The 26149-nt window shown below is 41.5% G+C and overlaps 1 protein-coding gene across 10 annotated transcripts in view; it reads right to left on the reverse strand.

Annotated features, from left to right (window-relative positions):
- The window catches only part of ttll7 (tubulin tyrosine ligase-like family, member 7), a 69885-nt gene extending 44692 nt beyond the window's left edge, over positions 1-25193 (reverse strand). For 3 of the 10 annotated variants that reach the window (XM_051376884.1, XM_051376889.1, XM_051376894.1), the window contains exons 1-9: positions 24608-24870; positions 18511-18915; positions 17981-18112; positions 15974-16095; positions 12633-12700; positions 12172-12330; positions 7863-8079; positions 5525-5689; positions 2336-2494 (exon numbers count right to left, since the gene is read on the reverse strand). In XM_051376884.1, the coding sequence (XP_051232844.1) occupies positions 2336-2494; positions 5525-5689; positions 7863-8079; positions 12172-12330; positions 12633-12700; positions 15974-16095; positions 17981-18112; positions 18511-18535 (1047 nt within the window). In that variant the 5' untranslated portion in view covers positions 18536-18915; positions 24608-24870. Of the gene's footprint in view, positions 1-2335; positions 2495-5524; positions 5690-7862; positions 8080-12171; positions 12331-12632; positions 12701-15973; positions 16096-17980; positions 18113-18510; positions 18916-24607; positions 24871-25019 lie in introns of those variants that run through there. The other 7 variants (XM_051376891.1, XM_051376892.1, XM_051376890.1 and 4 more) reach the window with 5 other exon arrangements.
- Positions 25194-26149: the final 956 nt, after the last annotated feature.

Genomic DNA, 26149 nt, shown 5'->3' on the forward strand with positions numbered 1-26149 from the left:
TTTCTCTTTGTGCGTGTCTCCTTACAAAGAGCTGGTGTATTGTATCTTGCACAGAGGTTTCCTTGGCAAGATAGAGGCGAACGTGTCCTCTAATCACAGGCAGGAGTTGCACTATTTTGAATACCCCCCAAAAAAACAAAAAAACAGTGGCTATTTTTTGGAGGTGTAATTGGAGGATGTGAAAGGCAATCATGTTACTTTTACCTTCCCAGCCTCCTACACACAGTCAGAAAATGGCCGACAAAAGTACAAATACAAAAGGACAGGACTAACTTCATTTGACAGTTTCTTACATATGATACCATCTCGCTTTCAGGTTTCCGACTGGCTTTGAGTTTACACAGGTTGAACTTTCATTTCCTGGCTGCGAGTTTGCATGTCCAACAACCAACTTTGACGTTTTAAAGAGTAAGAAAGGAAGACAGTGTAGGAACAGCAATCTGGCTAAAGCCCGAACGAGGCGTGGCATGTGTAATTCACAGTGACACCAATAAGGAAACCTGAGAGGCAAAGTCCACAAATTCAAAACAAACCTGTAAGACCTAGACTGTGTTTCAATTCCTGACACACTTTTAACTGTTTTGGGACTCAGGGGGGTGACAAAAATATAAAATGGTGAAATGGGGTGAAATAGATTCAATTTGCCACAAAATGTTGCAAAGTGATCTGCTGAAAAATTAAATTTGGACCTGAGGGCTTGCCATAGGGTAGCGTTTGTGGCAACCAGCCTATGGGCCCGGCTGCGTGTTGCATCCCTGCTGAATAGGAATGAATGTCGACAGGCTAGAAAGTGGTAATAAAGTTATTTTCAGGCTTGACAGCATACACAGTGAGGATTTGAGAAGGGGTCTCTATGCTTGCAACTATCCCCTGACTAATCAGTTGAATTTTTGAAATAAATGATTGTTGCTGTAAATGTTGCGTGAAAGAGAAGCAGGGTAATGTGTGTGTATGTGTGTGTGTGTGTGTGCAGGATGTTAATTGATGAGAGTTATAGAGAGCTGCTAGTAGCACAGGGGGGATCATTACTGCTGGAGTGGAACAACTGCATTCACGGCTGTTTGCCATGTCTCATACACATTTACACACACAAAACACACATTCTGTCACAGCGCACCAACAGTCAAAAGGAACACCATCTTCTTGCTCTCTCTTGTACATCCTTTTGTCATATAGTACGACTGCTCAACCACACAGAAAGAGTCAGGTAGGGTAATTATAACACCCTAATTCCACGATGACTCTTCTGAAAACACCAACCAACTATAAAATGTCACTCTTTTTTTTCCTCCAAATCAAACGCTTTTGTAAATCGTGAGATTTATTTTGGGTTGGCATGATGGGGAAAAACAAACAATTATCCCAGAGGCATTTCCCATCCTTGAGTCAATTTGAGGGAAAGGGGGGGAAAAAGGCGCGCAGCCACTTTGGGTTAAAGGATTTAGGTCACGCTTTAACTGACTGGCTGACATCAGAACGGTGAGACCGAAATCCTGGAGTGGAATCTCAACTTGAATCCATCCTGAATGACTGACACTTGAGAGACTGACACTGAGAAAATGAGGGGCGGGTGTCTTGCTAGTCAACCTGCCGTCCTGACCTATATTTTCATACCCTGCCTGTGCCTTTGTATGAGGAAGAGGCGTCTTTGTCTCGTCTTATGTGCTGCCGTGTGTGTGCAGACACTTCTATTTGTATGCGTGGCTGTGTATTAAGGCACACATGCATGTAATTGTGTGTTTGTGGTTGTGTACGACCTTTTCATTTTACATGGGAATGTGTCTCTCTTAGTGTTCGGAGGTGCATAAATACATACTTGAGACTGTGTGGGTGTCTGTGTGTGTTTCTGTGCACCGGGGACGAGAGTGTGTAAGCAAAATCAGTGTGTGTTTATGCTTTCTGTCAGTGTGGGGCAACGTCTCCCTCTCTCCTGCTGATGCCACATTACTTCAGTTTAGGAGCCACTGTCACTTTAGTGGCAGCATAGGCAGGTGAGACTCCACAGACTGCAGGCCTCTTCTTTCTGACAAACACACACATACACACCCTCGAGAAAAAAATCGAAATCACAAAAGTAAATCTCTTTCATTTTTGTTTTGTTCGATTGATATAATATACTTCATAAACATTAAAAATGAATAAGAATTACTTAAGGATTAAAAGAAATCCCTAATCAATTAATGAAACTGTCCCTTTAAATGATGTAGTAAATACACTAATTAGTTTTTGCCAGCAACCGCAAGTAGAAATTAGTAGGAAAATGTGAGAAACACACATACGCCATTTCACACACACCACACACAAAAAAAAAACCCCACAACACACACAGTTGTACCTCCAGTAGCCAGGGTTTGAGTTTGCGGTCCAGGATGATGTCAAAGCCCAGGACCTCGAAGCAGACGCTGTCGCTCCCTGGTGGCTGGCCGGGGCGACACATGCGATAGGCATGCAGCACATGGGGCTCAGCCACTATTAACGTCTTCACCACCAGCTCCTGGCAGGACACACAAAAGAGAGAGAATCACCAAGCTGACAAAGGGAACACAAATCTTATTTTTTTTTGTCCGTTTCATTTATTCAAAAAAGCCATAGACTGCGGTTTTTATAGCTGCTGATTAAAGGTCTTCTTAAACGGAAAATGGTGCAATTAGTAGTCCCGCTTTAATTGCAGGTTGCAAATGCAGACAAATGTTTGAAGCTTTACATTCAGGACAAAACTCTGACAATGGAGTAATCAAGCCACATACTAGACCTGTAACCTACAGACCTGCTCGAAAGAGACTACAATCCAGATTTATCTTCAATTTTCCTGTCTCAAGATACTCTGTCTGTTTAAAAACTAAAAGTGTTACTGGCACAAAAGCTTTTTAATTTCACTCACACACAGCCTTTCACTAATGTTGATGATGGTCCATCTGTGTGGGTAGTAGCTCTCAACCTGTGTTTGTGTGCGTGTGTTTGCATGTATGTTTGCTGGCTGCTACCTGCCTGCCTACTCCCACTGTGCAACTGGGGTAAACATGCTCACTCTGACACACAAATACACACACACACACACACACACACACATACAAACTCTGCACAAAGCTTCCCCTCACCAGTCAAGCCCCATGCAGTGCTGCTGGCCTGCAGTTTGCTCAGTCCAGTCTGACTGCTGGGTGCAGGATGGTAGTATGGTGGTCTGGCCCTGGCCTGATAAGGTGATCTGTCTGTCGCTCACACACCCCCATCCATCTGTCCATCCATCCACCCGTCTGACCCACAGGCTGCACAGCACAAACACCTGCTCCCACCGTTTATGCCCGAAGTCCCCAGTACTGGCTGGTGTGTGTCTGTGTCCCTGCCCCCATCAGCTCCCTCCTTATCCTGAGCCTCCAGCACTGGCCACTGTCTAGCACTGTGCATGTGTGTGCATGTGTGCCTGTATTTTGTTGGGCTTAAATGTTTTTATAAGCCTCTTTGATCGCTTTATTTTTTTTAATATCACCTGAACAACTGTGTATGTTATTTTAGCTATTTTACATGTGTATTTATAATTAATTTATTTAATCTCTGTTTAAATAGCATAACTTCCATTTCTATCTCAGTGTAGTAGAGACAGCAGGATGTCCTGGATGTTAGCGATGTTTTCTAACCATAGGTTCCTCGGTTTAATTGACAGTATGATAATATTAAAAAAATTAAATTTGAGGAAAACTACAGTAAGTCAACCTAAACTGATAAAATAAAAAAGATGAAAGGCATTAACTGGCTGGAATAAGCGTTTGTCATTAACTTAGGTTGTGTGCTGTAGTAAAAAGATGATTATTTTTCCAAATGGGATAAAAACAGTAACCTTGTTTGTTTCTGAATGTCCAAATAGGCCTTAACGGATCAAAAAGAAGCATTAATGTCACTTTAATGATACCTTCTGAAAGGACAAAGAGAGAGTATTTCATTGTACTGACTACTACACGCTCACTCTGACGCACAAAGCTTCCCCTCACCAGTCAAGCTCCACGCAGTGCTGCTGGCCTGCAGTTTGCTCAGTCAGTCTGACTGGTGGGTATAGTGGTCTGGCCCTGCTCTCCATAACTAGCCCATTTGTAGTCAGAAACTGCTCTCAGAATTTTCATCCACATAAAAAAGCTGCAGCTTTACTGGTCAAACCTTGGACACTCTGCCTCATGTAGCACATCAATAGCACCTCAATATGAAAGAGATGTCAGTGTTACACATGAAAATAAAACCTACACGATATTCTTAACCCCCACAGACAATCTTTTGGCAAACAAACTCTCTGACTCTCTGACCGTGACCGAGTCAGGGCAGCCTGCTAGGTCTGTATGGGAACAAAATGTAAGCGGAGAGATGAAAAGAGAAGGAGAGAGGAGAGTGAGCGGAGAGCATAAATACAGAGTTGAAACAAAACGCAGTGTGCGAGTGCGAATGGACAGCACTAACACCAAAGTGCTGCAACTTCTGAAGAAAGAGCAGTGGGAAAAAAAAAAGAGAAAGAGAGCAAAAGAAGAGGGCGGTCTGGCTGAGTCAGAGGGTGACACTGGTGTGTCGCTGAGGGACAAGAAAGATGAGGGAAAAGGAAACAGAAGTGAAGAAAAGGGAAAAACGCTATGGAACTTTAACAGTTTGACAAAAGGAAGGACATGAAGAGATTTTGAGTTGGATAAAAGAAGAGAATAAAGAGAAGGAAATATTAAATAAACAAAAACTTAGCTGAATAGGTAAAGCACTGCCCACAATACCTACAACAGTCTCAGGAGACACTTTGTTTAATATGAACATAGAGAAAAGTGAAAGCTGATTGGAAGAAGAACTAAAACATTGCCTCGAGGAGAGTATAATGACCAATGGGATTTGACTTTGAGGTCGAACACTGGTAGCATGAGAACAGACAGTAGAGACAGAGAACAAGCACTGAGGGAGCATACAACCCAGATGACTAAGGACAGAGGGACAAAAGTCAAGGTCCAGAATTAAATAGATAGTAAGAATAAAAACAGAAAAGAACATAAACCAGAGCTAAAGAAATGGATAGAAAAGAAAGAAGTAAAAGAGTAGTAATAGAAAGACAAGGGGGAATATGATGTGGTGGACCGGTAAGTATAAAAAATAATGAATAAATCAGGAACAGGAGGTAAGAGAATCTTCCAAAAAAGACTTTGTTGAAAGAAAATGAACAAGGTTAAGGTGTTTGGATGAGCTTAGAGTAGTGCCAGATAGGGAGAGCTGCTCAACCTCCAGGAATGATGTTTTCACTGAGCTCTTCCTGGAGTTAAACAAAGCTCTGACGCTCACTGAATTACTGTCATAACAAATCATATCAAACCAGTTCTTTTGTGCAACGTGTGTTGGTTAGTAGCAAGAGTGTTAGTATGTGTATGTGTGTAATGTGCATGTGTTGTTTGCATTTGTGGTGTGTTTTGTTATCATACCGCACATCCTCACTTTTGTGGAAGTACACATCCGCCACAATATGTCTGCATGTAACTGTGTTTGTGTGTGTTTGGGTGGACTACCCACGTACAGAGACGTCTCCCCAGAACTTGGACACATCGTAGTCATTGGTGCGGAGGAACTCAGTGAACCAACTGATGGACCTCTTGCTGCCTTTGTCCACTGTCTCGTCTCGCTCAAAGTTCTCATTGTGTTTGTTGACTGAGTAGTTGGTCAGATGCATGTAGAGCTGGCTCTGTGGAGACAAAAAGGAGTAAGGAGGACATTTATGCATTAGAAATTAACATAAGCATGTTCACACCTGTCTGTGGCAAACGATTTCCGTCTTCATTCAATTTGACAGCAGTGCAACAACTGCATGGGATAGCTCTAACATCGGAACACAGATCCGAGAGAAATAGGCACAATTTTAAAGGCTGAATACACAGACACAGAATACAGAATATCTAACGACAATTTGACCAGATGTGGTAGGTTGCCGAGTTTACGCTCTGTGGTGTACTTGTAAAAGCTCTGACAACATTAAAAAGCTAATGTCATAGCAACAGCAGATCATATTTGCACCAGATGGCATGTTTTGTTTGTTGTTGCATAAAAATCCTTCATTTCTTCTTTCCTCTGAGTTCCTGTATTTGCCAAGCTGATGAAGAAATTAAGCTCTTTTTCACCTGCTTCGTACTCCCAGTAGATTCTTCCATAACTGAAAGTTGTCCAGTACAACCGCAACCTAATACTAAAGGCTACAAATAAACTCAACTGAGTCATGTTGGGTGATTAAATGTTAATTTAATATATGGTGTTCAATCTGTGTATATTGTATTTAAATAGTTGTGATACCTATGACAGTGCTCTTTAGTGTAATTATACCTTTGTCAGTGATGATAATCATCACAGCAAAGAACATCCTCAAGAGTGTTCATGCTCTTATCCCCACAGAACACACACACCCATGTTTTAATGTAAAACATTTTCTCCAAAGTAATATGGGTAGACAAGAGGAGACATAGACATAGAGGAAAAAGAAAAAAACAACACAAACTAGTCCCCTGGCATCAAATAAAGATGGTAAGAAATGGTGCAGCAAAAAAAGTAAAGAGCAGCTCACGGTGCTATATGGGAATAATTCCCATATAGCACCGTGAGCTGCTCTTGCTATATTTCAAAAATGGATGTTCTCAAGGGATCAACTGATAACGAGCACAACAGCAGAACAAGCTTACAATCATAGATCACCAAAATCCCAAGGATTCAGTAACAAAAGGAGTCAGAGCCACAGTGCCCCAGAGTTCCCACAGTGCATGGATAAAATGCATCATTGAGTGGTTGACTATAACTAGCCATTGTGTATCCCTCTCTTTATACAGTATCGCTCATAGTTTAAGACAATACATCCTTTGCTTTAACTTGCATGGTAATAACACAGTGACTGCAGGGCACTTCAGCCACTGATGGCTGTCTGGGAGCCACTCTCTGTGGGATTGAACATCCATCTCCGTGGCACGACTCACTCCATCATGTGTCACAGACTGGGTAAGACAATACACACTTGTGTCACAGTAGGGGGCCAGCGTGTCTATGTGTGCGTGTGTTCATATTGTAGATAAGCATCATGCTTGATAGGAAGCTCTCTCTGTGTGTGTGTGTGGGTGTGTGTGTGTGTGTGTGTGTGTGTGTGTGTGTGTGTGTGTGTGTGTGTGTGTGTGTGTGTGTGTGTATGTGTATGCACCCTATCATCAGCAACAGACTGTGCTTCAGCAGGTGCAGAACCTCAAGGCAAATATGAGCGGCTTGATATTACAAGAGACATCTGGCATGTGGACATTTACGCTCAGCTGTGTTCATACAGTATGCCTGCACATTCTGTGTGTGTGAGAGAGAGGGAGAGAGAGAGAGAGAACAGCCTTACAGTTGTCAGCATTTGGGCACCGTTGTGTATATGAGTACTTGCGTGTTTTTGTGATCATACAGAGATTACACTGCGTTTTCAAATCTCTGTCCTCCTGTGTGTTTGTGTGTACAATTTGATTATATTGAGGTACACAAGCCCATTGCTACGGTTCACGGGAGTGCGTGGCAAACACTTTGTTCTGTGAATCTACTGGTACTATCTGTCTGTAGTGCATTTCTGACTCGCCTGATTGGCCACACACTAGGTATTGCATGTACTTTCTGATATAAATCCATGAACAGTTGTGTGGAACTCAACAAACTGGTCTTGTGCGCAGATGGTACACGGATATAGATGCATGTACTGTTATTAGGTACACGGTATGTGTCTACGACCATGTGTGTCTCCAAGTGTATGTGCAGCTTCTGTGAAGCACTTTGTAACTTTGCTTTGAAAACTTCTACAAAAACAAAGGCTCTTATTATCATTATTACTGAAAGTATTATTGACTGTGACTCACCAGGTTGGCCTCACTGGGTGCATGGTACTTCTCTGTGCCCATGCGAACCAGGCCGTCGTTGTAGAGAAAAATTCGAAGTGGGTCGCAGGAAGTGACAAGGATGTAGATGCGTAGGTCAAACTTGTAGCCCTCCATAAGGAAGGGCTTGTCCAGGTACTCCTGAACGATAAAGTGCTCCTGGGCTGGCAGCTTCTCACAGTTACGGATAAGCGAGATCCTGGATAGACAGACATTTTATTAATCCTTGGGGGGGAAATTGGGGTGTCGTCACCAGCATAATAAAATATGGCATAGTAAAGACAAAAAAGATAATTAAAAAAATGATAGATGGAAGCACAGCAAGGACCATGAACATGACTGATGACTTTGGCACTGTCTTATATACGTGAAGCAAAAAAATTGAGCCAAACAGTATACAGATTTTATGGGTTTCAACACAATATTTCATTTCAAGTCATCAGGAAAAGTTAGTGGCATTTTTCTGGGGCCACATCTGCCTCTTATGCTGATACTTTCAATCTTCACATTTCAAGATTAATATGCCCTGCTTCTGTTTTTCAAAGCAATGGATAATACATATAATGTTCTACAGGAGCAATAGATGCAATCAGAGGGAGAAGACATGTCCTTACTGTGCATCGTATGACTTACATTTACACAGAAGATGTTCAGCCTTTCGGAGTGAAATGATCAGAGTCATGATGCCCTAATGGCATCTGTGTGAACTTCCACTGTTAAATAACCTTTACTGAAATCATATGTAAATGAGAGCACTCAGCATGCCTCAGGTTAAGTTTGAGTGGGACAAGCTGTTTGGCTCTGTAGGGCATGGAATGGTCAAACTCGGTTCATTACCTGGCCATCTAAATATCACAGTTGAAATATAAATGTACAAAAAACAGACAGGTACAACACAAATGCTGGTTTGTCTGGCCAAACCTCTGCGAGCATCTGGAGAACATTGGGATTTTCTGAAGCCCAACTGCACTCTGTCTGAATGGCACAGTAGATCAAATGTTGTAGCAGGGTCTTTTAGCTGTGGGCAGGTTAATAGGAGCAGACATTGTGCTCCGTTTCAACCTCAACTCTAATTCATTTGCTTTGGTCTCATGTCACTGGCACTCAGACCTTATAGTACACAGGCCATTGCTAGCTGGACTCAAGAATGAGTTGTGTTTGTGTTCATCCGTGTGGCTGTGCACGCAAGGGTGAGGGGCAATATTTTGAAAACTTTGTGAATGCAAAAGTGTGTATGTCTGTTGGTATGTGTGTGGGTGTGTGTGTGTGCAGGGAGGGTGAGGGGGTCGTTGTTAAAACAATCTCCCACTATGTACAAGCATCGCAACTGACCTATATCACCATCACTCATAGTTAAGGCAGACTTGGCCTAAATTTCTTACATGCACAGGAAGGGCTGGGAGGCTCCATTATACACATGCAAGCAGGCATACCACACACACAAACATAATATTTGGCCAGGATGTAAAGACTTGATTGTTCAAAAAGTACAGTTTGAGGTACTGAAATATTGTGGCACCATGCCACCAGAGGGCAAACATCGTTCTGCTTTGTGGCTTCTGTAATCACAGCCACAACATACAGTATCTTGGGAACAGTGCAGTCTGTGTTGTTTTATTCTAACCGAAGAATCCACCTGTTCGGTTAACTAATGAAGCAAAAACACCGGAGCATTGTTGATGAGCTTCTAAGTGTGAATCTCGACTGTGATTCATTTATTGCCTTTCAGGTTATGATGAAGGAGGGTCTTAGTTCAGCAGTCCTCCCTTCAGAGGTTTGATAAAACCATGCCAGCTTGTAGATCAGTTTTTTTTTTGTATAATGTTGTTACTTTCAGCTTCATCAGTCACTCCTCATCACCACGTGCCCCCACCAACCAAAGTACTGACGCGTTATAGACGAGCACTTCATTGGACTGCTTATCAGAGTACTTGAACAGAAAAGAACGGGGAGAAGTGGATGGGAGCCTGACCGACGATGTGAGGGGCCCTCCGAACAGGCAGTCAGCAAGCTGAATGATGAGGACAGGGTTAACGGTGTTAGTTAGTCGAGGAGGAGTAGCTGAGGAGAAGACGACGTGATTGATGAGCTGGGGTGTCAGATAATCACGGCCCACTCTCCCCTGCCTATTTAATTTGGCACCGGAGGGGATCTCGCCTTTTTAAGCCCTGCACGCGCTTTTATTTTGTTTCCCTTATAACAAGCTGCGCTTCAGACACAAACAATAACTTCATTTAGTTGGCCGACTGAAAAATAAATTACAGGGGGTAGATATAACTTAATTTCCTGCCGCGTCACACCATGCACAAAAAATAGAGAAAAATCTAATCTTGTGAGCCGCCCGGCGTTGAGTGGACGAGCTAAACTCATCATCTTTCATATTCTTAATGTATTGCAATAATTCAGCCTTTGCTGCCTTTTATTCTTTAATAAATAAGGGCTTAGTGCAGCATGGAGTTATAAGTAATGCTCACATTATACCAGAAAGGACAAATTCAAAGAGAATCAGAGGGAAAGGTGAAGCACACTGAGCTATTTGTACTTCAATATCCCCACCTATTGGTGCCAGTGATTAATGCACTCCAAAGCACAGTCTCCATACATGGACTTCAGGGATCCTATTTTCAAAGAATAAAAAGTCAAAAAGTTATTAATTAATAAATATTCAGCAAGTTTCAGCTTATTCTCAAGAGCTCAAGAGAGCTATGTGCAAAGCAAAAATAAATTATTTTCAGAGGGCCTTGTTTTTTAGCCAAATCATAATATTCACAGTTTGGCCTTTCTTTTAGTTAATATTTTATCTTATGAAACAGAATTATTTGTAAAACCAACCACACTTGTTTCTTTGAACTTGAACCACTTGGCATTTTCACTTTATTTCAGTCTCATTCTTGACCTCCATGCAGGTCAAATCATAGCTGAAGAGAACTGTTTTGAGTGCCAAATGAGTTGGTTTGGCTCATACATAGAACATTAGAATACTAGGATTATTTTAAACATAATTTAACATACTTGCATTGTTGACCATACATCCATTTTTTTGGCACTTATCCTAGTCAGTGTTGTGATGGCAAAAGTGTGAACAGAGAAGCCCAAATGTCCCCAGGGCAGGGAGCTTCCTAATTTTCATCAACTTCTCCTGGGAAGGAGATGTCATCCCTCCAGGGTGTAGTGGCTCTGCCTCAGGATCTCCTCCTAGTCAGTGCAGTCCCTGAAACTCCTCCTAAAGCCAGGGAGCTTTCTTACTTGATGACCAAATCAGCTCAACAGAGCTTTAGAATCAATACCACCCCATGCTCAGCCAGGCTTATAATGTTGAGTTTTTTTGACACAGTGTCAGAGGGGAGTACATTTTGTTTTGTAATGCTTTGTCCACCCCTATTTACACACAGCACTTCTCAATATAATGCCAAATACAACACTGCTCGAACCGTTGAAGCTCCACCAAAGTGCACTGAGTGTTGGATTTTTACTTACGAGTCAACCTAATATACCATGCTTGCAGTTCAGAAAAGTTATGGGCTGATTCTCTACATACTTTGTGATTTCAGGATAGTGAAACCATACCATAGAAATGTGACATAACAACCTGAGATAGGCTTTAACCCCATGGGACTGCAAGTATGAAATATGCATTCAGGTACATATTGTCATCTGGATGAAATATGCATTCAGACGACACAGGTACGCTCATCTTTTCATAAAGAGATGCTATTGAGAGACAGAGTCCCCTGCAGCAGCCATCGTGGTCCATTTTCTAGTCTGACTGGTCTCTGCTGATGGTGCCTCATAAAGGAATCCAATAATCACATGCAGAGACCTTCAGGGAAGGAACTACAGTAACTGCCAGGGACCTTGTGTGTGTGTGTGTGTGTGTGTGTGTGTGTGTGTGTGTGTGTGTGTGTGTGTGTGTGTGTGTGTGTGTGTGTGTGTGTGTGTGTGTGTGTGTGTGTGTGTCCTCCACTGGCAGCGATAACCTCTGATTTATGAAGAGTGTGACCATCGAGGACAATGAACCAACAATGAGATTCACCACACCCTCTCAGCTCAAATACTCAATCTGGTCCTAGCCCTAATGCTATTTCCATAGACACCCAAGCCAGGATAACAAACCTGGTATTGCCTTGTTTTCTGGGTTTGTCCTCTATTTCCTCTACTGCTAATTTCCTCCTCCACTCACTCACTCTCGTGCTTTCTATCCCCTACCTTAGTCTCTCCTTCTCATTCTCGACCTGGTTCCTCTCTGTCTTGTAGTCAGTGTGTTAGAGACACTTGCTAGCCTCTGACCTACCCGTGACCCATGGCTCCATTAGCGGGTTTGACAATAAAGGTCTTCTGCTTGCGTTTCCTGCGTAGCTCCTTAACGTAGTTCTGGAACTGAGTGTACTCAGCGGGGAAGATCCAGGTTTTGGGTATGAAGCTGTACTCTTGAGGCTGGCACTTGATCATTCTTGAGAAACAAAGAAAAGATCATTTTACACTTTTAGAATCATCTGGACTCTTGTACATGTACTATTTATACTTTATAAGTCGCATTTAGCACAGTTATTACAGTAAGAATTTATTTTGTGCTTTTACAGCGGTGTCTTCTATTTATTTGTGCTTGTGATGGTGGAGTGCTGCAAGTACCCAGTTGTAACTTCATAGAGTGCCAGCTGGCTGAACACTGAGCTTTGAAATGCTCTTGTTTTTGCACAACAGCAACTGAACCAAAGTACTCTCATTTTGTGTTAAGAGAGACAGGAAACTTACTTGGACATGTTTCTTGCTAGGCAGTCTTTCCGGCAGATTTCGCCCATACCAGGGAAATGGTTAATTCTCTGCAGAGGGACAGGCAGACATAATAATGTTGTTAGGGCCATTACGCCACTCAATTCCACCCCCACCCCTTCATAAAAATGAGCACATTAAAGGCAGCAACCTGAAGTGAGCTTACAATGTTCTGACATTTATGCCCAATTACGGACTCAAAACAAAAAGGTGACGCTGAGACCTTTCTCAACCCTTATTTAGTTTACCGTGGTTTTTTTATACTATTTAAAGGTTGGGGAGGGAAGAGGCGAGAAAAAAAAAAGATCAATCTCAACTCCGAGGGGCCGAGGTAATTGGTTCTGCATCGCAAGCTCCTGCAGTGACAGTTGAATGAATTGCTTTGAATGCGCTGAAAGGGGGGTGGGGGGTAAAGTAAAAACTCTGGGTTTTCTGTATTCTTTGACCAAATGAGCCTGAACAGGGGCGTTAATTAGGCTCGTATGAACTGAAACTTGACAGCAAACTCTCACAGTACATCACTAAATGGAAAAAAGGAAAAAATTAAAAGAGGGAGAGAGAGAGAGGAGAGGGGGAAAAAAGAACGCAGAGTGTAAAAGGATCCTGTGATTATTATCCAAACGAGACAGACGTAATTAGGGATTCGGAAGAGATTGCACAATTATGCCAATGCCGCGAGACGACGTGGCTTGTGAGGGGAAATCAAAACCAATTGTTGAGGGACTTCTACTTTTCTACTGAGAAATTATCTCATGAAACACCACAGCAACGCGAGAGAGCAAGTGAAAACAATTGACAGCAAATCACCAGTTCCATGTGAAACATTAGCCACATTGCTACACATTAAGCTGTTACAGTATTTGTAATATTCAATCTATTTAGCTGAACTTTTGCTGCCCCTGTCCTAACAAGCCATACTCTTTCTAGCTTGTGATTTAATCAATCATTAGTGCCCAGTCTAATCAAATAAGCACTCGGGAAGATGGATGGCTAACGCTCGGAGCAGCAGCAGCAAGTTCACTCAGCAGGACAGGGAGGTCAAACAGAGGTAAGATCACTCTCTGACTAGTAAACAGAACACAGAGCAATCCTTGTTGTTTGGGCCCGTCTTGTCAACATCACCAGTGACATCTGAAACCTGACCCCCACCCCCTGCTGCCCACAACTTGTCAGTCTACTTGTCAATCTTCCCGTCAGTCTCTTTTTTTGTAAGCTGTTGTTCCCCCTCCCTCTGTCCATCCCCCCTCTCCTATTTGCTGTCTCTCTCTTACCTCCTTCGGTCTGAGGAAAAGCAGATGGCCATCCATCTTCACTTTTTTCCTTTCTTACTATTCTATTTTATTTACCATATTTAAACTGAATCTTCTTACCTTTCCATTGCTTTCCCCAATTCCGTATATCCCAAATTTCTCTATAGACCATCCTCTTCCCATCTGTTCTAATCTCTTTTTTCCTTATATTTTCCTTTACCTGCTCTTTTACTTCTACTGTAGACAGGTCTAAAAACGTATTGTAAGGCAGGGTGGTGTGCACATTATACACAAACTGATTAGGTTCATCAGATTCAGAAACCTGAGCTATGGTCTCGATGGAAACTGCTCAATTTCTGTAAACTGTACTATCTTGCAGTATACTTTCTGTATACTGTTTTCATTTATAGGATAAATAAAATCAATGGTATTTTATGTATTTTTCCTCACATTAAGTACATTTGAGTGGGGTTTTTTAAGCCCTTTGAGATTTGTGACTTTGGCTATAGAAGTTAAATTGACTTCACTTGAAAAAGTAACTGCAACTCAGAAACTCCTCATTTTCTCCTAGTTTCCCCAATATGAGTTAATGATGATTGATATCCACATGTTGAAATGGTTCTGTTCTTTTTTTACGGTCACACACTGTTTTATATACCAGACGGTTTGCTGTTGCTGAGTGTCCTCTGATGGATTTTGTTCATAAGAAGTAACTTAAAAAACTTTATTAAATTATTCTTATTTGAACTGAAATGCCACATGATCACTTATTTGGTGAAAAATAGGTTTCAGTATGATCATTATAAAATGTTCACACATACAAAGAGTAATGTTTACTGACAAATCTCTTTGTTGGCAGGTGTTATGTGCTCACTGCTACGGTTAGCCAGCGCCCCATCAGCACTGCATGTGCTAGCAAATATAATGATTGTGATATCTGCTAACATAGATTCATTTAAGGTGTAACTTCTCCCAATACAATCAGATTTTTGACAGTAAGTGTTAATAAACCTTTTGTTACAGTTCATTATATATCACATTATTGTGCAAAATATTTAGAAGCATGTTATAAGGCCTTGAATCACAGTGGTTCAGTAGTTTCTTCTCTTTATACGAGTGTATCTAGGAATGCTTTGCTGTAATAAGTTAGAATAATCTGCAGATATTGTGTCATGTTTATCCATCTCAGTAGCTCAGTCAGTAGGGACTTGGAAACCGGAGGGTGGTCAGTTCAAGTCCACAGTATAGAGCGTGGTGGTTCAGCTCCAGGGTGAGGTGCCCCTGAAAGCACTGCCAGCGCTGCAGGGCACAGAACGCCTAACTGCTCCCAGGGCACCACTACATGGCAGCCCATCACTTCACCGTCTCTCTACATTTGCATATCCATGAGCCCTGTGTGTGTGTGTGTGTGTGTGTGTGTGTGTGTGTGTGTGTGTGTTTGTGTGTGTGTGTGTGTGTGTGAGATTGTATTTCAGGCCTATGTGTGTGAAGATTCAAGGGAAAAAAAAAAATTCTCCACTGGGGATCAATAAAGTAAATCTTCTTCTTTTTCTTCTAACCAAATGAGTATTTGATGGAGTGGATTTAGTTTTCTGTTTAGGAAAATAATTTAGATCAAAATTCTCCAAGCAGGGAAGGGTTGAAGTAGCTGTCATTTTTGTTTCATCCTTTAAATCCCTTTTCTTCTGGTGCATTTCACTGTTTAATTTCAGAGGCATCCCTTTCACCTTTTCTCTTAAGGAATCCTTCAGGAATGTCCCTTTCAACTAGTGATATACACCATTAGGTGTTATTAGGCAGGTTATTTTGTTCTGTTACGTTGTTTGTAACAGAACACATATGATCTTTTTCGGATTTGCTCCTCAAAACCTTTCATTTCCAAAGTTAGATACCTCCACTGGCAGCTGATTGGTGTCATGGTCTTTGGCTGTTGGCCACTGAGCAGCTTTACTGGAGCACAAGTAAAGGTTAAGATCCAGATTTTCCTGTTCATTGCAGCAATTGAATCTGACACCCTTATACTAGGCTACCATACAAGGTGTGCTGACTTGACATGGTAGCCATGCAATGTACCTGATAATTCCTGAGCTCAGCGATTTTCTCGTGCTGCACGGCCGAGTCATTCCAGATGAGGTTGGCAGTCTCGTCGTCATCTCGGGACTTGATAAAGTCCATTTCGTTGATGACTATACGAACTAGGGGGGGAAAAAATCACATTAGACTGTATAATAGATTGTAAAAATATATAGGGTATAAATAAACTTTGTACTCTTTTGACTTTCAGAAGCTATATTCATGATGAAAACAACTAAAAAAACCTTATAAATTCAAAATGAGAGCAAGATGTGACTTCGCTCACACATTTTCCAAGGCTTGAATTCTGTTTATACATACATTTAGAGAGAAATGAGTCCAGGAGATTATAGATCAAAAAGCTCACAGCAATATTTACCATTCATGGAATGGTTGCGGAGCAGCCAATCGTAATGCCTCTCTCCAAAAAGATAAATTAATTGTCTGTAATGCATTCAAATCCCACTGGAAAACCCCATAGTATGAGAGATAGGTGGCAAGCCCATTTGGACATTAATCCGACAACTATTCATTATTCAGTGAGTAATGAAAAATTCATATGCCCTAACGAAACAAGGTATTAATTAATTTCTTGAAAGCCTTCACAAACCTGGAGAAGGCTTGCCTAATGTTGCATGATGGCACTTGAATGGGAAAAAAGTGTTTCCGATGTAACTTCATCCATCTGTTAACGTCGGCAGAGGCTAACAGTGGTCTGCTAACTGGAACAGGGAGGGTTTACATCACAGCAGGCCTATGCTTGGTAGAGTCTTTGAGTACAAAGCTATAATCAATCCTTTCTTACGTATCTCACCATCCTTAGGGCCAGAGTTTACATTCCCTTCTCAGTGGGTGTAAAGCAAATTTCCAACACCACATTCCTTGACCTTTAACCTTTACCTGTAATACTATCAATTCTGGAACAAAAAAAGACAGCTGCAAAAAAGGTAACAGCAAAAATTAGGCATCCATCTGGCCCTTAGTGTTAATTTTCCTTCAAAATAGCCTTGCACTACCCTCCGAATGGCCACTGTGAGGGTCTCGTCACAGCTAGCAAACTGACTCACAGCTAGACTCCCATCTACCTACAGGATCCCAGCAGCCCCCCAACTTCTACTTGCTGCTGCTGACTCCTTAGTTTCATAGGGTTGTAATTCACCCCTGAGAGCTGTGCTGCCACACAATATACTGAACATGTAAGGAGTGCTTACTTTGCTCTTCTGGCCCTTCTCAAAAAAAAAACCTCACTGCCAAGTTAAATTACCTCAGTAAAGATGTATGTATGTATGTAAGGCCGAGCTGTCTCTGTGTGAACTGTTTGGCATCACTGCAACTCTATTAGGTTTAATTTAAAACATTAAATAACGGCCTCCTTCAAACAATTCACCACAGCAAATTAGATTTTATTGTTGAGACGACATTGTGATTGGATTTGCTGTGTTTTGAGGGGCAGACTAAGCCATACTAACCACATAAAATGTTGGTCTTGCTTTCTGATGAAATTTCCATGAAAAAAATCAAAATAGAAATTCAGAAGCTTGAAATCTGAGGCGTTTTATTACTGCATACACAATGTAGCGAGATCTGGCATAAAATTAGCTTACCAGACAAGACCAGTGATCATTTATTGTGTGTTTATTAATGTTAATGCATTCAACATGTCTATGTAAGTAAAAACATACACTACTGCTATTTCAGGCAATTCCCCTGTTTTCAAACAAAAAACATCAGTACAAGGATAATGTACATCAATGAAAGGATTTCATCAGCCATCTCAAAGACAGCCTCTTTTCATCCTACACTAGCTCCTCCATTAACATGAACTCTTTGATCAAAAGATACCTTATCTTTGCAGACTGACATTTATGTAGTGCATATGCCTGTTTTAGCTCCTTTTCAAGCTGGTTTTTAATCATGTCTAATATCTTTATTGAACATGTTTCAGCACTGTTGTCATTACTGTGCTTTCAAAAGCATTTTAATATGATTAGTGATAGGTTACCGTACCGATCTCATATTTGGTGCCAGCAACATTGGCGCTGATAGTGCCTTTCTTCTTTTTGGTGCGCACCTTCCTCTTCCCACTGCTGTGGTAGGATCCCACAGATGGCCCGTTCACGGGGGACGCTCCTTGATCCTCTGGAGGAGGAGACAGAATACAACAAAACTAGATACAGTCACAGCTTGTGCTCCAGACTGGGAGGGGAGCAGGCGTATTTTAATATATTTTCCTCATTTCTGCAGGGGATTTACTGGGGTTTGTTTATGGGGCTAGGGTGTAAATGAATTAGGCGACTAGTTTGTTATAGCTGCATGCATCATGATCCTTTTATTATAATCTGTGTGTGTGTGTGTGAGTGTGAGTGTATGTGGGGCTCTATGCAGGAGAGAATAGTACTGATGAACAGGCAAGCAGGTACATTATGTATATAAGCACACTTGGGCGTGTGTGTATGCTTATGAGTGCCACAGTGTATGTATAACCTTTAAGAGAACAACCCTGTCCGTCCGGAAAGAGTTGGGCCTCTCTTACTCACCTCCTTCATTGGGAGGGGAGGGCATCTCAGGGGCTGGAGGAGTGAAGGGGCAAGCCAAGCTTTCTGCCAGGCTTGGCGGGCGGGTGGGCCTCGCAGGGTTCTCACAGCACGCTCCAAGGGCTCTCTCACACTTGCACTAGTTAGTCTTCCCTGTCTTGGGCTGTATGGACGATGTGGATCAGGATGGCCCAATGGATCATCTGAGCATCTCCCTGGCGCCTTTCAGCAGCATAAAGAGCAGCAGCAGAGTCTGAGTAGGCTGAGGAGTTAGAAGGGGATAGCGGTGGTGGGGAAGAGCGGGAGGGGGATGGCCTCTCAAGGGTCTACACAGCCCCAGCTTATTTACAGCCCCAAGAGGAAACAGGGAGGGGAAGGGGGGGTGGACAGAGGGGTGGATAGGAATGCCTGTAGAGGAGAAGAAAAAATATATTTTACTGCTGCAGACCAGTAATAGTAGACATACTGCTCGAAAAAGTACACACTGTGGATCTGTGTGTATTTCCTCACTGGACTGGAGGGCATTGGACATGCTTTTGATGTAAAGCAGCAGCACACAGGCCTATCACAGGCTACATCAGTCAATCTGACACTGAGCGTAACAGTTCAGTGAGAACTCGGCCCAGACACTGCAGTACTACTAATGAAATAATCTAAAGGTGTGTTATGTCCGCTGGACTAATTGGTGTTCCATGGAATTTACTAAGCAATATTAATGTAGTTGTCAAGTAAAGGGCTTGTAGCATCTCATTGTGTCTCATGTCTGTGCCAGTTGGGTTTCATTGTATGGCTGAGAGGTCACTTTACTCAAACAGATGGCGTCTTTACAGTGGTTTGTTAAAAGGATGCTTCGGGCTACGATCAGTGCAGGGAATTAACACCAGCCGTCAGCCAAATCCTGTTATTGTTTGGCTGTGGTCTGAGACTGTGTCTTAAACCTTTATTGAGATGTTCTGCCATATTTGTTTTTTTGCTGGCTGGGGCAGCATAGTGACTAAGTAGTTAGCACTGTTGCCTCACACTGTTTGAGTCTCTGGCTTCTTTGTGTGTGGTTTGCACGTTCATATTTTGTCACTGTAGGTTCTCCTGTCCTGGTGCTCTAGATTTTCAAAGACGAAGCAGTATTCAGGTGGACTGGAGACTCCAAACTACCCACAGGTATGAATCTGTGTGACTCCGTCCAGCGATGGACTGGCAAGTTATAAATTGTATCCCCAATTTACTGCATGCTTGGAACGATTCCAGCTGCTCAGGATCCTTGCAAGTCAAATAGTGCACGTAGCTGCTTAATTTTAAGCTGACAATGATCCATGCTAACAAACTGAAGGGTCGGACAGTTTGGGAACCACTGCCTCGTAAAGTAAAGTTCCTCTTTACAATTATAATAGTGTTTTCAGTTTTCAGTTTTTCCATATGATGGCAAATACTAACTGTTGCATGTTTGAAACTCAGGTTGCATATTTGAAACATGAGGACTTCACTAAGATATTCCATGCATGCAAGGCCAAAGTATAATCAAGATGTCATCATTATGAAGAAGAAAACTAAACAAGAAAATGTGGATGTCCATGTGAGTATCAGTCCATGAATTATAGTAACAGACATAACCACATAAACTTTAAATCATAGGTATACACCAGTTAGGCTATATCTACAGTACGCTGGCATATGATGCCTCTATTGAATTTAATAAAGAGATCAACAGTAGCCTCTAGTGGTGAGAATATGCTGAAAACTCATCCCTCTACCCATCTGTAGATACTGTCCACACACACACACACACAGATACACCTGTTCACATCAGAAAATATCCACACCGGCTGACTTGAAAAGCAACCCTATCGATTCGATCAGCATCCTCTGGACAAATTAAAATGGGGAAACAATCCAATCGCATTACTCGATCATTCAGTAGTCTTCACTGTCCGCCTCTTGGTCTGCCTGTTGTAAGCACAAGACATTGATCCTGGGGAGGACAGAGACTGGAATGAGATCAGCACAGAGGGGGAGAGCAGCAACAAAGAGTCACAGTGATAAAGTGAGGCAAGCTGTGCTGATGACAACCTGCCCCCACCTCCCAGTGGTGTACTGGTTCTCTGCCAGGGAACACTGTTTCTATAGGAGCACTGGACCTCGGTGTCATGTAAACCCTCAGGAACAAGGCCTGACAGGCACATTTGATGCAACTAAACACCTACAAACACACACGCAAGACAAGAACACACATGTATAGAGTATACATGCAAGAAATCTCTGAAAAACACACACAGTCCCCAGACAAGGGCAGTGATGTTATTCTTAATTATTCTGCACAATATTGCAGGACTATTAATCTTCATAATTTGATTGCACTTTTTGTGTTTTATCAGCATTAAGTATCTTAATTTTTTCAGCTACAGTACACATACAAAATTAAACATTTAATGTTGCTGTCTCAATATTAACAATTATTAATGGCGTTAAAATAGTTTCAAAGTGCTAATATTTTTACATTATACTTGGATTCAAAACTAAAGTCAAGCTACCATGATAACTGAGAGAGGAGCACATTCGCAAATAGGAATTTAGTTCTTGCTTCTAGATCTTCACTGATAATGTGATTAAATGTGTTTCCGTGTGCCTCTTAGAGTGAAATGTCAACACAGACTTTTATCTAGGCTTTTTGCCTGACTACCATATAAGGTCACAGTTGAGGCACTTATCGCAGTGATGGATGACCGAGCAAAAAGAGGCTCTGCCGTGTTTTGCTCATTTGTCTTAGTAGTAGTAGTGGTTATCAACCACAAGATGGCCTAGTTTTACTGGCATTCACATGATAGAAGTGGGACTTTTATGTAAACAGGAACCAGATTAGAATAACTGTTATCTCTGACTGATAGAGGGATGTGTGCATCTTGTTAGGATGTTGCAGGTTTGAACTGAGCTCAGTGACCATTGTCACATAACATATTCTTCATCTTCTTCATCACTTCAGTACTTTTATGATTTCCTGTCTAATAAAATCCAAAAGATACAATCTTTAAATAGAGACAGTACAGGCCATATATGCTGAATTTTTTATAGCATATTTTACTCTCATATACAGTATGCTGTTTTATTCTGAAACATCTGTGAGCTTCTTCTTATTCCATGGAAGTTTCATTTTTGCCCCTCTTTGCAGTTTCTATCACTCTTTTGGTAAGTTTTGAATACAACATGAGAACATCAGCGTTCAGACTTTGGAAGCATTACTTTCCAATATGTTCTACTGCTAGCATCATCACAAATAATCCTTCAGTGAAGCATTTACAACGAAATCTTAACTAAATCCCCTCCACTAAGTAGAGCCTCTACTGTTAATCCTCTGATGCAATGACACTTTTTCTCCAACAGAGTGAGCCAGAGGGCCACCCCAGCCGAGCTGAGCTGAATGGGCAGAGCTCCTATGGATGCTGAGCTCATGCACTTCCCCACTGCCACACACAAGATAGAAAGGCTTCATTGTAGAGAGTCAGCGCTTCATGCTGCTCAGCTGCATCGCTCTCTGTTTAACAGGCTCTAAATGCATGGCTCTGTATGTCTGTCTTTCAGGGCATAGTTATGCAGAATCTTCCCCCTAATTATCCAGTGCTTTGTTAATGTGTGTGTCATGTTACAGTACATCATGGTTTCTCAGAAAGATATATTTTTTTATTGCAGCATCACAAACATTTACAGAAACAGTAACGTGGTTCTAGTTCAAAACTCTACCAAGAAATTCCTCTTCACACAGGTATTATCTCACTATCATAAGGCAATGGCACTTCAAAAATACAGCACCCCGTTTTATATCAAAAGCTAATCCAAAAAGACAGCACAAATAGCTTTACAAGAAGTGTGCCAAAGGAAAAGGCTGATCCAAAGTGGTAGACTGTTTATTCATGACAAGCAGTGTCACACCTATTACACAAGTCCCTTCAACAACCAGCGGTACATCCCTGAGGGGTTTGTTTTATGTTCTCCCTGCCTTACATGAAAGTACATCTTGAAAGCAGTCGTCAAATACAGAATCAATAGAGAGGCTCGGGGAATCACCACTCAGCTTCACGTTATGCTGAAAGAGCAGGATTTGCAGACACAGGTTCTTTTCTGTGCATGCAGTACGTGCCCTGGTCTTGCCATTACAGCAGTGTCGGGACCTTGTGGTATGTATAACCGCTTAAAAGGGTAAAGACACTGTCTAAGAATGGAGACATGTACTATTACACATTCTTGTCTGAAAAGCAAATGTAAACAAAAGAATTTTAGAGTAGAAAATTTACCTTTTGTCTTAAAAATAGTATAAACCCTTTTCACAGGACATTTTCTTACACTTAAAAGGCACAATGCCAAAGTGATTCTGTACATCTACAAGGTATAAAACATACAGTCTCTTTGCATCCATGTGTCCCTTTTATAAAACTATTTCTATCTTTAACTATATGGTCACTACCACAACACCGTCCCGCCAGGAAAAATGATAGCCGAGTTTGCGGACTACTCTCACAGGAAAGTAGTTGGTTTAGAATTGCCAGCGGATCTAAAATTAGCTCTAACCAGTGACCCAACTCTGGCTTCGTGCCTTCTTCCAGATATGAGGAGGAACAAGTGTGGGAGCTATCAGCCCACGGGGGACTGAAATACACCAACAAACAGCTGAGTGCTAAGCTTAAGTTTATCAGAAAGAATCTACAGTAATAGACGCAAAATGGCCAAATGTAAAATTCAGCCAATGCTTTAAAAATGCTGTTAAACATTTATATTAACTACAATCTTGCCTGACCTTATTTTGTGTAAGACGAAGAGGAGCAAACAATAAAGCGTTTGTTGAAAAGCACTGCACTGTTTTAACAAAGTGAGCTTAACACGTATGGAGGTGTATCATCAACACCTACGAATACAGGTTCAACTGTTAAACAAACACTTTACATTGCATTAAATTCTCACCTAATCATGTGTGATTATTGTCAGATAAGACTGGGTTATAGTTGAGCAAGGACAAAAATGTGTACAAGCCCAGCCTTTGGAGTGAACACATATGCCAAACCTACCTGTATTTATGGTGTTATCTCGCTTTAGAGGTGTCAAATAGCAACCAAGCGTAATCGCTTCTAATTTTGTTGCAACACTGCAACAAATATCCTGTATTAATCCAAAAACTTAAGGCTGCCAACTGTAGCCTGCATGAAAAGAAAAGATTACACATATAATATCCGTCTTAATAGCCTTATCTCTGGGACATGTCCAGAAGGCAGAATGCCAACCAGAACTCATATGTCATGCTGATATTATTATGTAATCCATCTGCTATGTTGAGAATGGTCATCTCCAGGGTGCTCTATCACCATGTGGTCTCTAAGTGGCACACTGGACTGCAAACAGACCAGACTAAATCAAATGGCTATTCAAAGACCACATCCCTTGTGTAATTAACCAGGGTCTGAGCATCCAAAGCTAAGTGTTAGCAATAGTATTGCATGCCAAGACAGATTTCTTAAGGGTACTTGCAAAGCTCGCCTGAGCTAAGGGGCTATGCTACTAAGAGCAGCAGGGGGTGGGGGGTAAATGCCTGTCACAGCATAGCAGTCATGGTATCTTCCAGACCACTGAAAAGATAGTAGGCCATCCCCTTTCACAGATCTGGTCTATAATGCAGGATTAGCGCAAACTGGATTTCTTAAATCTCACATGTCATATCTTGGATATTAGGATTTGTTCAGGAAATTGGCTGCCCTCACAAATAAAATGTCCCAAAGCACAAGCAGGTGTATTATTGCTATGAATTAGTTGCTAGCAAGCAGCAGCTAACGTTAGGTTGCTAGCCACTTGTATAGGTCAGGAGGAATTGATCAAACAGGGGAAACAATCTCACAATGTTCAGTCAACTTGCCACCATCAAATGCAACACTCGCGTTTAACAGCCCTGCGAATGAGGACGCTTTCTTTTTCACGTTGCTTGAAAATGTAATAACACATTCCCCAATGAGATACCGTGTGATGATTAAATGGAAACAGGATGACCCTGTGCTACTCTACAGTTAGCTTAGCCGCACCACCTAGCAAAGGATGGAGAGGCGACGGCGGAGTAGCCCGTTAACGTTACCTTGTTTGTTCCCGGCAGTGCAGCTCTTTAGCTGGTCTCCTCCGAACGACACAGCCGCCTGTTACTACGGGAGACACATGGGTCTGTTGAGAGAAACCGTCCGGTCCGGATAGTTATTTTCACAGTGTGTATGGTGTGTAATAAGACTGACGTTGGTTGACAGACAACAATAAAAAATAAAAAAAAATCTGTATCTTGTAGACCTCTTGTGTGCTATGAGTGCTGGAGCCAGTCCATGGGCGAAACCATTCGCTTTGTGACAGGGGGGGGAGGGAAAGGGGACCAGAAAGAAGTGCTGAAGTTTGCATTCTCAGTCTGGTGACATTTAGTGTACTGTAAGGGACGTACATGTTAAGTCAGCACATACAATGTTCACTTCTTAAGTTGTTGTGAGTGAAAATAAAAGTCTTACCGCAGCTGCGAAGTTATATGTCGTCCACCTTCAGGTCATTGTTTAACGTCGGGTTTCGGTGCAGCTCTTCCTCCTCGACTCGCTGATACAAACACAGGGAAGCTACCTAGCAACTGTGTCGCTGACCATGGTGCTAAAAGACAACCCTGTCGATTGTATGGGTGCGACCCGCTCAGAGGTCATTTACGTGCCATTCACTTCTTAATGCCAGTTTGTCGCTGTAATAACCTGGAAATGTTCCTGAGAATACTTTTGCTTTCTTATAGTCATTATGTTGCATGCCACGTTTTATAAATAGCAGTTGCATGCAGATGTGACGATTTAGTTTTAATCATCTTCAGTTGGTCATATTTGTTCCTGCTTCCACTGTATGCCAACACATACACGTTTTGCAATAAAATGCATTCACTCGGAGCCCATTTTATGTTATTTACTTTGTTTACATGTTTATTTTTTTCAGTCTTAGACTTATTTATTCCAACACCACAAAAACCTGAACTACTTGCATTTGATGTAAAGTGTTTGAATTCTAACTCGTGCAATTATCATTTATGACATTTTATAGTAGGCCCTACTCAGTCAGGCCTTGTGAGCTACTACTATATCATCTGCATCTTAAATCACAATTAATGCTCAAAAGGTAAAGATTAAGAATTAGGATTTTTGTTTTCATTTGCATTTTGAAGTAAAGTTACAGTTATTGGATTTTTACATTGTGGCTGATACTGCAGTATTTTATTTGTTATATTATTTGATGGTGGTGCTTCAAAGCTAAACATGAACTTAAAGGCCATTGCTTTTGCTGCCTTCATTCATGGTCTTTCTATAAAAAAAATTAGAATGAATGAATATAATGGATGACCAAACAACATGAAGAATATTGTGAAAATCCCCAAGATTTTGTGCCTCTTTAACACCTTTCACGCCCATAGTTTTATAGTCTCAGATCTCAATAAAATGTGTTGCTAATATTGCCTAATCCTAAATAGTCTCATATTTTAGGATTATATTTGAATGTACCATGGATAAAACTTTAGTGTCAGTGTATCTAGAAATATTAGACATATACCCTTACCCATAACTATTGTTTGTTATTATTATTATTAATAATAATAATAACAAACAGCGAG

This window comes from Dicentrarchus labrax, unplaced genomic scaffold, assembly GCF_905237075.1.
Source record: "Dicentrarchus labrax unplaced genomic scaffold, dlabrax2021, whole genome shotgun sequence".
Taxonomy (NCBI): domain Eukaryota; kingdom Metazoa; phylum Chordata; class Actinopteri; family Moronidae; genus Dicentrarchus; species Dicentrarchus labrax.